At 40.4% G+C, this 14,339-nt stretch overlaps 1 protein-coding gene across 17 annotated transcripts in view; it reads right to left on the bottom strand.

Annotated features, from left to right (window-relative positions):
- The window catches only part of CACNA1D (calcium voltage-gated channel subunit alpha1 D), a 453,220-nt gene that overhangs the window by 153,986 nt on the left and 284,895 nt on the right, over positions 1 to 14,339 (bottom strand). For all 17 annotated transcript variants that reach the window (XM_056524370.1, XM_056524364.1, XM_056524368.1 and 14 more), the window contains exon 9: positions 5,264 to 5,433. In XM_056524370.1, the coding sequence (XP_056380345.1) occupies positions 5,264 to 5,433 (170 nt within the window). The remainder of the gene's footprint in view (positions 1 to 5,263; positions 5,434 to 14,339) is intronic.

The following is a 14,339-nucleotide window of genomic DNA, read 5'->3' as shown; positions in this document are numbered from 1 at the left end:
ATTCTTCCTTACAAAAGTCTTCCAGTTCTTTGAGATTTTTGGGCTGTCTGTCACGCACTGCTATTTTAAGGTCTATCCATAGATTTTCAATTATGTTGAGGTCAGGAGATTGTGAAGGCCATGGCAAAACCTTCATTTTACGCCTCTTGATGTAATCCTCCGTGGATTTCTAGGTGCGTTTAGGATCATTATCCATTTGTAGAAGCCATCCTCTCTTTAACTTCAGCTTTTTCACAGATGGCATCAAGTTAGCATCCAAATTTGCTGAAATTTTATTGAATCAATTTTTCCTTCTACTCGTGAGATGTTCCCTGTGCCACTGGCTGCAATACAACCCCAAAGCATGATTGATCCACCCCCATGCTTAACAGATGGACAGAGGTTCTTTTCATTAAATTCTGTTCCCCTTCTGCTCCAAACGTATCTTTGATCATTCCGGCCAAAAAGTTCAATTTTAACCTCATCGGTCCACTGAACTTGTTTCTAAAATGCATCAGGCTTGTCTATATGTTCATTTGCAAAGTTCAAACGCTGATTTTTGTGGTGAGGACATAGAAGAGGTTTTCTTCTGATGACTCTTCCATGAAGACCATATTTGTACAAGTATCTCTTTATAGTGGAATAATGTACCACAACTCCAGTGTCTGCCAGATCTTTCTGGAGGGATTGTGCAGTCAAACATGGGTTTTGAATAGTTTTTCTCACAATCCTGCGAGCTGTTCTGTCTGATATTTTTCTTGGTCTTCCAGATCTTGCTTTAACTTCCATTGTTCCTGATGACTGCCACTTCTTAATTACATTACGAACAGAGGATATTGACATCTGAAAACCTTTTGCTATCTTCTTATAGCCTTCTCCAGCTTTGTGAGCGTCAACTATTTTCAGTTTCAGATTTCTAGACAACTGCTTAGAAGAACCCATGGTGCTGATTGTTGGGGCAAGGTCAGATGAGTCTGGGCATTTAAAACCTTTGAGATTGACATCCCCTGGTCTTCCCAGATGATGATTGAGAACAATCCATGACACCGGCAGGTCTCAGCTTTGCAAAGGGGGCAGTGCATGCTATAGATTCTGCAGGGTGCCCAAACTTTTGCAGACGCCATTTTTTTGTTTTCTGTTATTTTGAAAGTGTAAATGATGGAAATAAAATCTAACTTTTGTTGACATATTATAAGAATGTCTAATCTGTAATTTGATGCCTTTTGGAGATTTTTCCATCTTTCCTTGGCTTCTTTATGCACATTAATACAAATTTTTACCTGAGGTGCCCAAACTTTTGATCGCCACTGTAGTCAGCATGGCTTTCCCATGGTGTCTACTACATATATAGTCAACATGGCTCCCCCATAGTTTCTACTACATATATAGTCAGCATGGGTCTCCTATAGTGTCTACTACATCTATAGTCAGCATGGCTCTCCCATGGTGTCTACTACACCTATAGTCAGCATGGCTCCCCTATAGTGTCTACTACATCTATAGTCAGCATGGCTCCCCTATGGTGTCTATTACATCTATAGTCAGCATGGCTCTCCCATAGTGTCTACTACATCTATAGTCAGCATGGCTCCCCATAGTGTCTACTACACCTATAGTCAGCATGGCTCCCCTATCGTGTCTATTACATCTATAGTCAGCATGGCTCTCCCATAGTATCTATTACATCTATAGTCAGCATGGCTCCCCCATGGTGTCTACTACATCTATAGTCAGCATGGCTCTCCCATAGTTTCTACTACATATATAGTCAGCATGGCTCCCCTATCATGTCTACTACATCTATAGTCAGCATTGCTCCCCTATGGTATCTATTGCATCTATAGTCAGCATGGCTCTCCCATAGTGTCTACTACATCTTTAGTCAGCATGGCTCCCCCATGGTGTCTACTACATCTATAGTCAGCATGGCTCCCCTATGGTGTCTACTACATCTATAGTCAGCATGGCTCCCCCATGGTGTCTACTACATCTATAGTCAGCATGGCTCTCCCATAGTGTCTAATAGATCTATAGTCAGCATGGAACTCCCATGGTGTCTGCTACATGTATTGTCAACATGGTCCCTCAACATATACTACTATATAAATAGTCAACATAAGAGATAAACAAGCCAAACCCGTAGAACCCAGTCTTGCTCAGAACTTTGGCTAAAATAAGGTTCAGCAAACATTAGAACTTTGCCAGGCTCGCACAAAAACTGCACTGTTGTAGAAAAAGGGATGAGGAAAGCATGGCGTTTTGTAGCATGAATGTCAAGCATGAAGAAGTAGGAACATTGAGTTGATGTCAGGGTAGCCCAGAATAGTTTGCTACTAGCAGCAAGATCACATGACCACAGGTTAGTCAATCATTGCTTGCATACAGCACCATTAGAGAATAATTTGTAGGGTTTTGTGTATTTTAGATGGTTGTCGTTTACAGGCTGTTTGCCATTTTAATATCTTCTTCCACTTCAATAAGGCTCTCTAGCTGCAGCTTATTTTTCCTGTCTCCTGCTGCAGCATACATTTCCCATGCTGTCTCTGGCTCTTCAGAGAAAGGTGGTGGGGGGGTGGAGTCTCATCACTTTGCAGTAGCTCTGGTCTGTACCTTATCTAAGTTTAGTAAGTGAGATCCGAGACATATGTGATGCAGCTTCAGCCTGTGTCCTTGTAAAAGGTTTCTTCCAATCAACTCTTACAAGCAGTGTGAAGCTGCATCTCATAGGAATACTGGAGTCTGCATATGGCAAACAGCAGACAGAGAATGAATGTGAGTCAGAGGAGCTGTATTGCTTTGCCACCAATCATTATAAAGACTCGTCTATTACTGTATATCACTTTACTCCAGAAAAACAAGGAGGGCAGAGGTTGGTGGGGAGGGGAGATGTCTGAGAACTGCCAGTAAGAATTTGATATTTCTGTAGTTCACAGGATGTCAGCCACACAGGAAAAACTGACCTCCTTTCTAAACAGGTAAGCATATGATTTTCTGCATTATTCAACTGCAACAAGAAAAGGGTTCAATATGCATGGCTGCAGCAGACCTAAGATGCTAGAATATTGCTGGTGGGTAAGCATTACGTCTGAAATTTTTTTTTCGGAGTGCTTCTTTAAAGAGTGACGTCAACATTTTTACGGCAGCAGGATATATTTATTTTTAAAGCAGCCACCAACTACAGATTTGCCAGCAGTCCCATGCAAGTGTATGCTGCTGGTGGCAATTTTTATAGTGTTTCCTACCTCAGCAACAATGTTGAAGTTGTGCTAACAGAAACCAACCAAAAGCCATCATCTGCAGCGCCTCTTTAATTTATATTGTATTCACCAATGTAGGGTCTAGGGCAGCAATAGGAAAGGCAGCCCTTGTGGCTGTTATATCAATCTTTTAACTAAACTGAATTGTTCATAATCAGTAATTAAAATAACAATATAAATAGTAGCAGTCATAAAAGCAAATACATATAACACTATAAAAAGTTCCTGATAGTAAGTCAATAGACATAGTTTTACACATGTTCATTCTTGACGCCAGTAAAGTCCCTATTGGCCGAGTGACCAGATCATTGCCTGAACTACAAATTGTGGTCACTGTCCTGATGTCACATCCAAGCCGTGATCCCACATTGTCTCAACTATCTGGCGGCGGCTGTTACATAAGGAAAGTTGTCATCTCTGCCGAGGTGTTTGAGTTCACAGCGTGGCTTTGGCATAACTCAGGGACTGTCTCGATGAATGTCTGTCTCCTGCTGTGTTATGCATTAGATCAGCCTCAATGACGACTTTACAATGAATTGCTCGTGCGGCTATCCCACAGGCATATTGTGCTTACTGCAAATTACCGCTCACTTGTCAGAATTTTTTCTAGTGTACCAACTCAACCTTTTCACTGCACTTTTTCATTGCGACATCTCTAACAAACAGCGTCATAAATATTTACAAACCAAGTGTAACAGCCGCCTCTGATTTAGTGCATCAATAAGAACAGCCCGGAACCTCGTCTTGGCTCCAACGCCTGCCCTTGTCGACACACTTTCAAAACATATTAACAACAAAAGGAAACTGCGCAAAGCCTATGAATCACCTTTACTTTTAAATACATGTATTTCAGAAAATGGGGGGTGTCACTTTATTAAACTCTACATCTTATGCATGAGGGTGTTTTATCTATTTTGTACACCTTTAAAGCAAGTTAAAAGCTGCACAGTCGAGTTGTACTCTACAGTGTTAGGCTATGTTCACACGGTGGAATTTCTGAACGAAATACGGAAAAGAAATTCAGCTCTGAAATTTTCAATGGGATTCTGCTGCACCGTGCATATAGTGAAATTTCAGTGGCCGAAACATCTGTCAAGGAAAATCCGATTCCAGCCGCCCCAAAAAGAATTGACATGACAACTTTTTCTGCGGAATCCACTCTGAAAGGCATTGCTGTCCATGGAGACAGCGCATTTCAGAGCAGTCATAACACCAACTGATGAGTCGGCACTTGCCACAGATAGAATGTCCAGCTAGAATTTTTTTTTTGGCTCGACATTCAGCTAAAATTATGCCATGTGAACATAGCCTTAGGGTTTACAACTGAAAAACACTGACTAAGCAGCCACCTTTCTCTCTCCATACAAGAACTCCCAGCACTAGTTGAATCATTAAAGGGGTACTCCGGTGGAAACCTTTTTTTTAATTTTATTATTTTTTTTAATCAACTGGTGCCAGAAAGTTTAAACAGATTTGTCAATTACTTCTATTAAAAAAATCTTAATCCTTCCATTAGTTGCTGAATACTACAGAGGAAATACTTTTCTTTTTGGAACACAGTGATCTCTGCTAACATCACAAGCACAGTGCTCTCTGCTGACATCGCTGTGCATTTTAAGAACTGTCCAGAGTAGAAGAAAATCCCCATAACAAACATATGCTGCTCCACTGTCCAGAGCAGCATATGTTTGCTAAGAGAATTTTCTCCTACTCTGGACAGTTCTTAAAATGGACAGAGATGTCAGCAGAGAGCCCTGTGTTCCAAAAAGAAAAGAATTTCCTCTGTAGTATTCAGCAGCTAATAAGTACTGGAAGGATTACGATTTTTTAATAGAAGTAATAGAAAAATCTGTTTAACTTTCTGTCCCCAGTTGATTAAAAAAAAAAAAAAAAAAGTTTTCTACCAGAGTACCCCTTTAAACAGCCTTTTCTGCTATTTGGTGGTTGGGAAAACACATTGACCAATCTAGATCAGAAAATATTATTTTTTTTTTTTTTAAGATTATGTAGAAATGTTATATACGTACTATTGCGCTTTCCCTCCTCATCGCCTTCCTCATCATTCTCGGGGTCAATATCTTCAGCTTGGGTGATCCAGTCGAGGTAACCTTTCAGATCTTCCTCTAGTTGCTGCTTTTCCCGTAATTTTTGAAAATCACCTCTGGCTTTTGCCTTTTCTCTTTCCTTGGAAAACTCACTATTAGGAGTCAAAACAACCAGTCAACATGTGACATTTCCACACAGACCCCGTAAATGTTCTACAGGAAAGGATAACAGCGAATTTTGCGTATAGCACAAGTTGACATGCAAAGCTCTTTAATTTGCAGATATTGCACAAAAGTGGAACAGGACTAACATTGAGTAACCACATCTGATAAACATAATGGTTGGATCTAATATACTGTACATGTAAAAGCAAAAACATTCACATATAATGCATATAAGACCTGATACAATGGAAATTCCTCACAAAACTTAGACAATTCAGACTAGTGACTGACAAAAAGCAACATGTATGAAGGATACGAGATAACCTGCCATATTTTACCCCTTACAAATACCCAAATACATGAAGGACAATGTTTGGGGTCTAGAATATATATGCAGAAGAATACAGTATTTTTATTCAAATATCAATCACCATTGTGCTTACTTATTCCAGGCACCATCAATATGTATTGCTAGAACCTCTATACCAGTGGTCTCCAAACTGTGGACCTCCTGATGTTGCAAACTACCATTCCCAGTATGTCTGGACATGCTGGGAGATGTGGTGTTGCAATAGGAGGTCCACAGTTTGGAGACCATTTCTCTAAACCAGTGTTTCCCAAGCAGGGTGCCTCCAGCTGTTGCAAAACTACAACTCCCAGCATGCCCGGACAGCCAACGGCTGTCCGGGCATGCTGGGAATTGTAGTTTTGCAACAGCTGGGGGCACCCTGCTTGGGAAATGCTGCTCTATACTCTTCAGTTTAGAATGTACTGTGAACAAGGTCTGGCTGGACCAAAATGTTTGTTTTACACTACACGTAGCAGGAATAAACAGAATCAATGCTGGTTGATGTTTCAATAAAATAAAATAAAAAGACCATATTTTGCATAAATTGAAATGATCTCTGTGACGTCTGTGACTGTGGATGTATATCCTACCACCATGACCACCAAGGTAATTGGTAACACTATCCTAAAGGGGGCAGTGGAGAATTTTTGCCTACAGATAGTGTTGCCTGCCTGTTAATGATGCAGGCACAGATAGTACTGCATATTCATCTCTCCTGGTAAACTAATAATGCACAGATAGTACTGCATCTTCATATCTCCTGTAAACTAATAATGCACAGATAGTACTGCATCTTCCTCTCTCCTGGTAAACTAATAATGCACAGACAGTACTGCATCTTCATCTCTCCTGGTAAACTAATAATGTAAAGATAGTACTGCATCTTCCTCTCTCCTGGTAAACTAATAATGCACAGACAGTACTGCATCTTCATCTCTCCTGGTAAACTAATAATGCACAGACAGTACTGCATCTTCATCTCTCCTGGTAAACTAATAATGTAAAGATAGTACTGCATCTTCCTCTCTCCTGGTAAACTAATAATGCACAGATAGTACTGCATCTTCATCTCTCCTGGTAAACTAATAATGCACAGATAGTACTGCATCTTCCTCTCTCCTGGTAAACTAATAATGCACAGATAGTACTGCATCTTCCTCTCTCCTGGTAAACTAATAATGCACAGACAGTACTGCATCTTCATCTCTCCTGGTAAATTAATAATGCAGAGATAGTACTGCATCTTCATCTCTCCTGGTAAATTAATAATGCAGAGATAGTACTGCATCTTCCTCTCTCCTGGTAAACTAATAATGCACAGATAGTACTGCATCTTCCTCTCTCCTGGTAAACTAATAATGCACAGACAGTACTGCATCTTCATCTCTCCTGGTAAACTAATAATGTAAAGATAGTACTGCATCTTCCTCTCTCCTGGTAAACTAATAATGCACAGATAGTACTGCATCTTCATCTCTCCTGGTAAACTAATAATGCACAGATAGTACTGCATCTTCCTCTCTCCTGGTAAACTAATAATGCACAGACAGTACTGCATCTTCATCTCTCCTGGTAAACTAATAATGTAAAGATAGTACTGCATCTTCCTCTCTCCTGGTAAACTAATAATGCACAAATAGTACTGCACCTTAATCTCTCCTGGTAAACTAATAATGCACAGATAGTACTGCATCTTCATCTCTTCTGGTAAACTAATAATGCACAGATAGTACTGCATCTTCATCTCTCCTGGTAAACGAATAATGCACAGATAGTACTGCATCTTCATCTCTCCTGGTAAGCTAATAATGCACAGATAGTACTGCATCTTCCTCTCTCCTGGTAAATTAATAATGCAGAGATAGTAAAATCCCTGACCTGCAGCACAATGATATAGTCAGGGTTAGTACTGTCTCAGCTTATTTATGTAAGTAATTTAAAGGGGTACTCTGGTGGAATGGAAACCTTTTTTTTTTTTTTTTTTAAATCAACTGGTGCCAGAAAGTTAAACAGATTTGTAAATTACTTCTATTAAAAAAATCTTAATCCTTCCAGTACTTATTAGCTACTGAATACTACAGAGGAAATTATTTTCTTTTTGGAACACAGAGCTCTCTGCTGACATCTCTGTCCATTTTAGGAACTGTTCAGAGTAGGAGAAAATCCCCATAGCAAACATATGCTGCTCTGGTCAGTTCCTAAAATGGACAGAGATGTCAGCAGAGAGCATTGTGCTCGTGATATAAGCAGAGAGCACTATGTTCAAAAAAGAAAAGAATTTGCTCTGTAGTATTCAGCAGCTAATAAGTATTGGAAGGATTAAGATTTTTTAATAGAAGTAATTTACAAATCTGTTTAACTTTCTGCCACCAGTTGATTAAAAAAAAAAAAAAAAGTTTCCACCGGAGTACCCCTTTAAGCATAAATAGCTTGCCCATTTCTTTCTATGTAAACAATGTAGGCACAGATAGTACTCCCTCTCTCTCTATGCAAATAATGTATGCACACACACTGTACTGCTTCTATGTCTCTCCCTGTGTGGGGAGCCATGTTCCAGTTTTTTTCTAATTCATTCACATTGTACTTAGTAGGGAAAGTACAAAAATAGTTATACACAAACTAGTGAAAAAAAACACATAGATTTTAGGTAGAGAAATTTGGACTGAGGGAGCAGTGTGTCTCCTTGAGACTGCCAAACATGATGAGTGGAGTCTTACAAGATGCACAATGCTCTATGGAAAATAACTATGCAAAGTGGCTTCTCTTCAGAAGTAAAATAACTTGCTTTACAGTGCCACCAAATGGACGAAGGTTCCTGTGGATCAATGTTCAATTTTTAAAGGCCCTTAAAACATGACTGGGGATTATATGCCAAATCAAAATCTCTCCTACAAGCAGGAGCTACCCATGGCCTGACATATAATCCCCAATTATGTTCAAAGGCTCTTGAAGGGTCAAACATTGATATGAAGGGAATTCCGGGGCATTTTAGGGGTATTCCAAGGTAGTCTTAGGGTTGGGTTTGAATGCCTATAGCTTTTGAAATACTGGCAACATGTTAATCTGGTCATAGCCTTTATACTGCTGTCCACAGTAACATATGGGACAAGCTGGATTTTTCCACTCAATTCTTATTGTTTCTCTTACAGCCAGAGAGCTGGCAGATGTTCTTCTTCCTATACTCGATTTAGTGAGCATTTAGCATATTGTTAATTAGCTTCCTATGGAACTGACCTTCTGTACAACACTCTGGAATATGCGGGCACTATATAGGCAGCGTAAGTATATTTCCCTCAATAAGTTCTAAGGCTATGTTCACACGGCAAAATATCTGCAACTCCACACAAATTCTGTTCAGCAAAGATTGCTGAACGGAAGCGCAGAATTGCGGCTGAATTTCAGTGGAATTTCTGTGTGCCCAAAACACAGAATTCTGCTGAAATTTTAAGCCCTATTGAGTTTTATGGGATTCCGCCCACTTTTCGTCAAAAGTTAAAGACAGATGTGAATGGAACAGCGGAATGCCATGAAATATAATGGGGGGGCATTTATTAAAACCTGTGCAGAGGAAAAGTTGCCCAGTTGTCCATCAGATTGCCCTTCAAATTTTCAGAGCCCTCATTAAAATGGAAGAAGGGATCTTTTTTTTTTTTAAACATTTATGTTTATTAAGATTTTCTTTTTCTTAACAGCTTAGTGCATGCTCGTTAAAAAATAACACAGAAATGTAACAAATTTTAAAGGGGTATTCCGGGCAAAAACATTTTATCCCCTATCCAAAGGATAGGGGATAAGATGTCTTATCTGATTGCTGGGGGTCCCAGCAGCATGCCCCCCCTGCGATCAGACATCTTATCCCCTATCCTTTGGATAGGGGATAAAATGTTTTTGCCCCGAATACCCCTTTAAATAATTAGCTTGTAACTCAGCTATAAATGCAGTATAACCAACAGCAAAAAGATTTATGTCAATGCAATATTTGCCGGGTAAGGATTAACTTTGGTGGTCCAACACACACACAAAAATAAATAAATAAAAAAGAAGCAATCTGATTGATTACTATGGGCAACTGGTCAACTTTTATTCTGCACAGGTTTTGATAAGTTTCAGGCAGAATTCTTCTGCAGAATTCCGCATGGAAATTTCGCCATGTGAACGTAGCCTTACAGACTATTCGTGAATCAGTCCATAAGAAACAGACACTAATGGCAAGTGGCTGACTCCAAGGCCAGCTTTAAAGCGGTACTCCGTTTCCCCAGCGTTAGGAACATTTTGTTCCGAATGCTTGGAGTGGGCGGCGGGGTCGTGACGTCTCGGGCATACCACCCATGACATTATGCTATGCCCCCTCAATGCAAGTCTATGGGAGGGGGTGTGACAGCCGCCATGCTCCCTCCCCTTGATTTTCAATAATGGGGGTGTGGCGTAACATCACAACCCCGCCGCCTGCACCTAGTGTTATGAAAGAACGCCGACTGCTGCACGGAGGTTGCGGGGGTCCAGGCAGCAGGACCAGACATCTTATTCCCTATTCTTTGGATAGAGGATAAGATGTCTAGGGGCAGAGTACCCCTTTAAAGGGACTGGTCTTTTGCTAAGCTTTTGGGGCCCAACAAAAAGAGCCTTTTCCGGGCCTGCCTCACCCTGAGGGTGACATTTAAGGCTATGTTCACATGGCAGAAAATTTGGGGAATGTCCGCCTAATAAACACGGGCCGACATACCACAAATCTGCATGTTCTGCCGGCAATGGAACCACTCGGAAATGCACTGTCTCCATAGACGGCAATACATTTCCGAGCGGAATCCGCAAAAACAATGAACATATATTGATAGTTTCTGCAGACGTGGAAAATGAGGATTTCCCCAACAGGTATTTCTGTGGAATTCGGTATGGAAATTCCGCCATGTGAACATAGCCTAAGCAGCTTCAAACCCTGCAGATGGGAGTGACCGCCTTGCCTCTTTAAGAAACGCAGTATATTAATACTGAATTTCTTGTATAAATCGTTGCTATGGCAACTTGAATAAAAAGACCTTCAAGATGTTAACACGGGAGGGGGGAGAGAATTGTACTGTTTCAGGCTCAAATTATCTATCTTGTCACATAAAATTTACACTGCTGTTTCTCTCTACATTCTTGGTGGAGCAGGTTATTCTCAATGTGGTTAAATATATCAAATATGTTAAAATGACTGTAATCTAGAAATTAAGTGGAGTGGGAAGTGTCAATGGCCAGGGAATACTGGAGACAAGTGCCGCTTACACTACGATTTGTAGAAAATGTGCAGTAACTAAAAGGCATATATTTCACTACAATGTTTAATATTCTGGTTGTCTGGATTACAGGGTCTATACCAGTGTAACTGAAAGCTTGTACCTCCAGCTGTTGCAAAACTACAACTCCCAGCAGGCCAGGACAGCCAAAGGCTGTCCTGGCCTGCTGGGAGTTGTAGTTTTGCAACAGCTGGAGGCACACTGGTGCTACAAATTATTTGCTGTTTGAATTGTTGTCTGTCTTCTCTGGAAGTGCCATTAAAGGGGTGCTGCTTAAATCAACTGGTGCCAAAAAGTAAAAAAGATTTGTAAATTACTTCTATTTAAAAATCTTAATCTTTCCAGTACTTATCAGCTGCTGTATGCTCCACAGAAAGTTCTTTTCTTTTTGGATTTCTTTTCTGTCTGACCACAGTGCTCTCTGCTGACACCTCTGTCCATGTCAGGAACTGTCCAGAGCAGAAGCAAATCCCCATAGCAAACCTATCCTGCTCTGGACAGTTCCTGACATGGACAGAGGTGTCAGCAGAGAGCACTGTGGTCAGACAGAAAAGAAACTGAAAAAGAAAAGAACTTCCTCTGGAGCATACAGCAGCTGATAAGTACTGGAAGGATTAAGATTTTTAAATAGAATTAATTGACAAGTCTGTTTAGCTTTCTGGCACCAGTTGATTAAAAAAAAAATTCCACTGGAGTACCCCTTTAAAGAAATAGATTCATTCAAACCTTCTCTTTCGTAAGGGAGACAATTAGTCAAAGGGCCTCATTTACTAAGAGTGGAGCATAGTTTTCTTTGTGGGTATTTTTCCCACGGTATTTACTATTGTATCTTGTATTTGGGAATTTTCCCTACGTTTTGCTCAAATCCACCACATTTTAGGTGGAAACATTAGTAAATTTATAGGTTTCTTTGAAAAATTTAGGTTTGTTTGGAGACACGCCCCTTTTCCCTGATAGGGACGCTCCTTGGTAGGGTTTTCTGAGTAAAGTGGAGAGTTAGTAGGGTTTTTTGGATTTTTTTTGTCGGAAATTCTGGCGCAAAACACATGAGACCTAATAAGTTTCCACTTGTTTTTTCTTTTCTTTTTCCACCAGCCAAAAATAAAAAGGCAGAAAAAAACGGCAGAAAAACCGCCACAGCGTTTTCCTACATTTTGGCAGTTTTTCTAGAGTTTTTTTCTGGTGTGTGGAAACAGCCAATTTTGTACCCTGTAGCAGTTTTACACTGCCTTCAGAGTACCACTCCGTTGGTCAGTAAGTAGTGATGCATTAGTTCACCAATGTATGCTATACAGGAGCCGAGACTCCTGTCACTATACTGATAGGAGTCCCTGCTCCTAGCAGGGCTGAGCTGCACCTGCACAGCTAATGCTAAGCAGGAGATATACAGTGTATATCTCCTGTCCAGCATTAATTTACACTAAAATCAGCAATGTGTATACATCGCTGGTTTACTGTAAGTCCTAGCTGGGCAGAGTGCTATGCTTCAGCCTAGCAAAGAGAGTTAACCCGCACTGTTGAGCAGCACTGGTTAACTCTTTGTGGGATACACAGTATATCCAGTCATCCACAGAATAAAGCACCATGGGGCAGTTTGGGTGGTTTTGCCCAAGTGGAAACTTAGCCTTAAGCAGATTAATCCAGAGAGCAATGGTCTGGAGTTTGTGCTAATCTGGCGCTGCTGCATTGTGTTAGGCATATCCACAATTTATTTCATAAATGTCTGATAATGAGGGTTTCATCCTTCCGGATGCAATAACTGATGTCTATCCTGTGGATTTGCCATAAATGTTCAAGGTGGGAATACCTATTTAATGCTATTTTATATAATTGAAAACTAAAATCTGAGGTTCCGGATTCATATTTCCCTGATAAGTAACCATAGCGCAGTACTATTCTTACCGTCTCAAACAGAAGGCACATCATGTCCATGTCCCAGGCCTTGACATTAACACAATGATCACACTAAACTTGTTCCTAAAGTACATATTCTAGGTTTCATGTAATATTCCTTCTTGCGATAGCAGCATGACAGCAGATAAAGGTGGCTCATGATTCCCTGAACAGACCGTCTCTGCCCTTGTAGGCTAAAATTAGCCAAATGGAAGATCTGAGGGGACTCCTTATCCATCATCTGGAGCCAAGTCAATCTGCAACATGATAACTGCTCAACTTGTCTAACACTACATAGATACTGTAAACTAATGGAAGGACAAGATTCATTATACTAAACACAAGCTGAAAACTAATACTTCTTTTAAATGGGCTCTGTAATAAAAAATAAAACTTTTAGTATGTCACAGAGACATATCAAAGGTTTTGTTTGGTCGGGGTCTGAGTGTTCAGATACTGACCGATTACTAGAATGAGCAGAGAGAAGTGCGTGCTTGGCGCGTTCTTCCAGCTCTGTGTCATCTGAACAGTCTCATAATGCAAGTCTATGGAACTGTCTCTCTCACATAGACACAGAGGAGAAAAGTCAGAACATTCAGCCTAAACACTATGGGGGACATTTATCAAGGTTTGCTTATGTATTCCTTTTTTTAGTTATTTTTTTCTTACAATGTTTTTTGCTTATGTGCGACTTATTTATCAACTGCTTTCAGCCAGTTGATAAATTTCTTTCACGTAAGCAAAAGGCTGTCCAGGCATGCTGGGAGTGGTAGTGTTGCAACAGCTGGAGGCACACTGGTTGGGAAATACTGATCTAGATGCACATCCTCCATTTAATACACGGTGACATTTACCAACATTTTAAACACACTGTGAAAATGACAGCGCATTTTGTGTACTCACCATGACAGTAACTAAAGTAAAAACGTAACACAAGCTAGCAGAACAGTAAGCGTTAGAATTACATGCACCGTGTGCAGGACAGCGCACGCAGGATACAATCGGTGGCCAGCTGGACAGGGGGAATTTTACCCAGAAATCAGACAGTGAAACAGAGATTAGAAAAGGTGATATTAATAGACAAACAGAGAAATCACTCCAGGAAAAACATGCTGTCTGCTATAACTCATGGCAGAACATCTTTGTGTGGAACCGCGTACTGCATACAGGTCTTTGGGGTGATAAGTCATAAAGCTGGTGCTAAATAAGTCTACGAAGCATATGGAACCTTAGCCACCAGCTGGACAACTCTCAAATTGGGACAGAAACCACAATGCACAGGGTTCTCCAACTTGAGGTCCTTTCAAGGTCCTCAATGACTAAATTGACTTTTAAGGGATTCTATATATGTCTATTAGGCATCTGGAACCTTAGT

Source organism: Hyla sarda, chromosome 6 (genome assembly GCF_029499605.1).
Source record: "Hyla sarda isolate aHylSar1 chromosome 6, aHylSar1.hap1, whole genome shotgun sequence".
Classification (NCBI taxonomy): domain Eukaryota; kingdom Metazoa; phylum Chordata; class Amphibia; order Anura; family Hylidae; genus Hyla; species Hyla sarda.
This window is presented reverse-complemented; position numbering and strand designations above follow the sequence as displayed.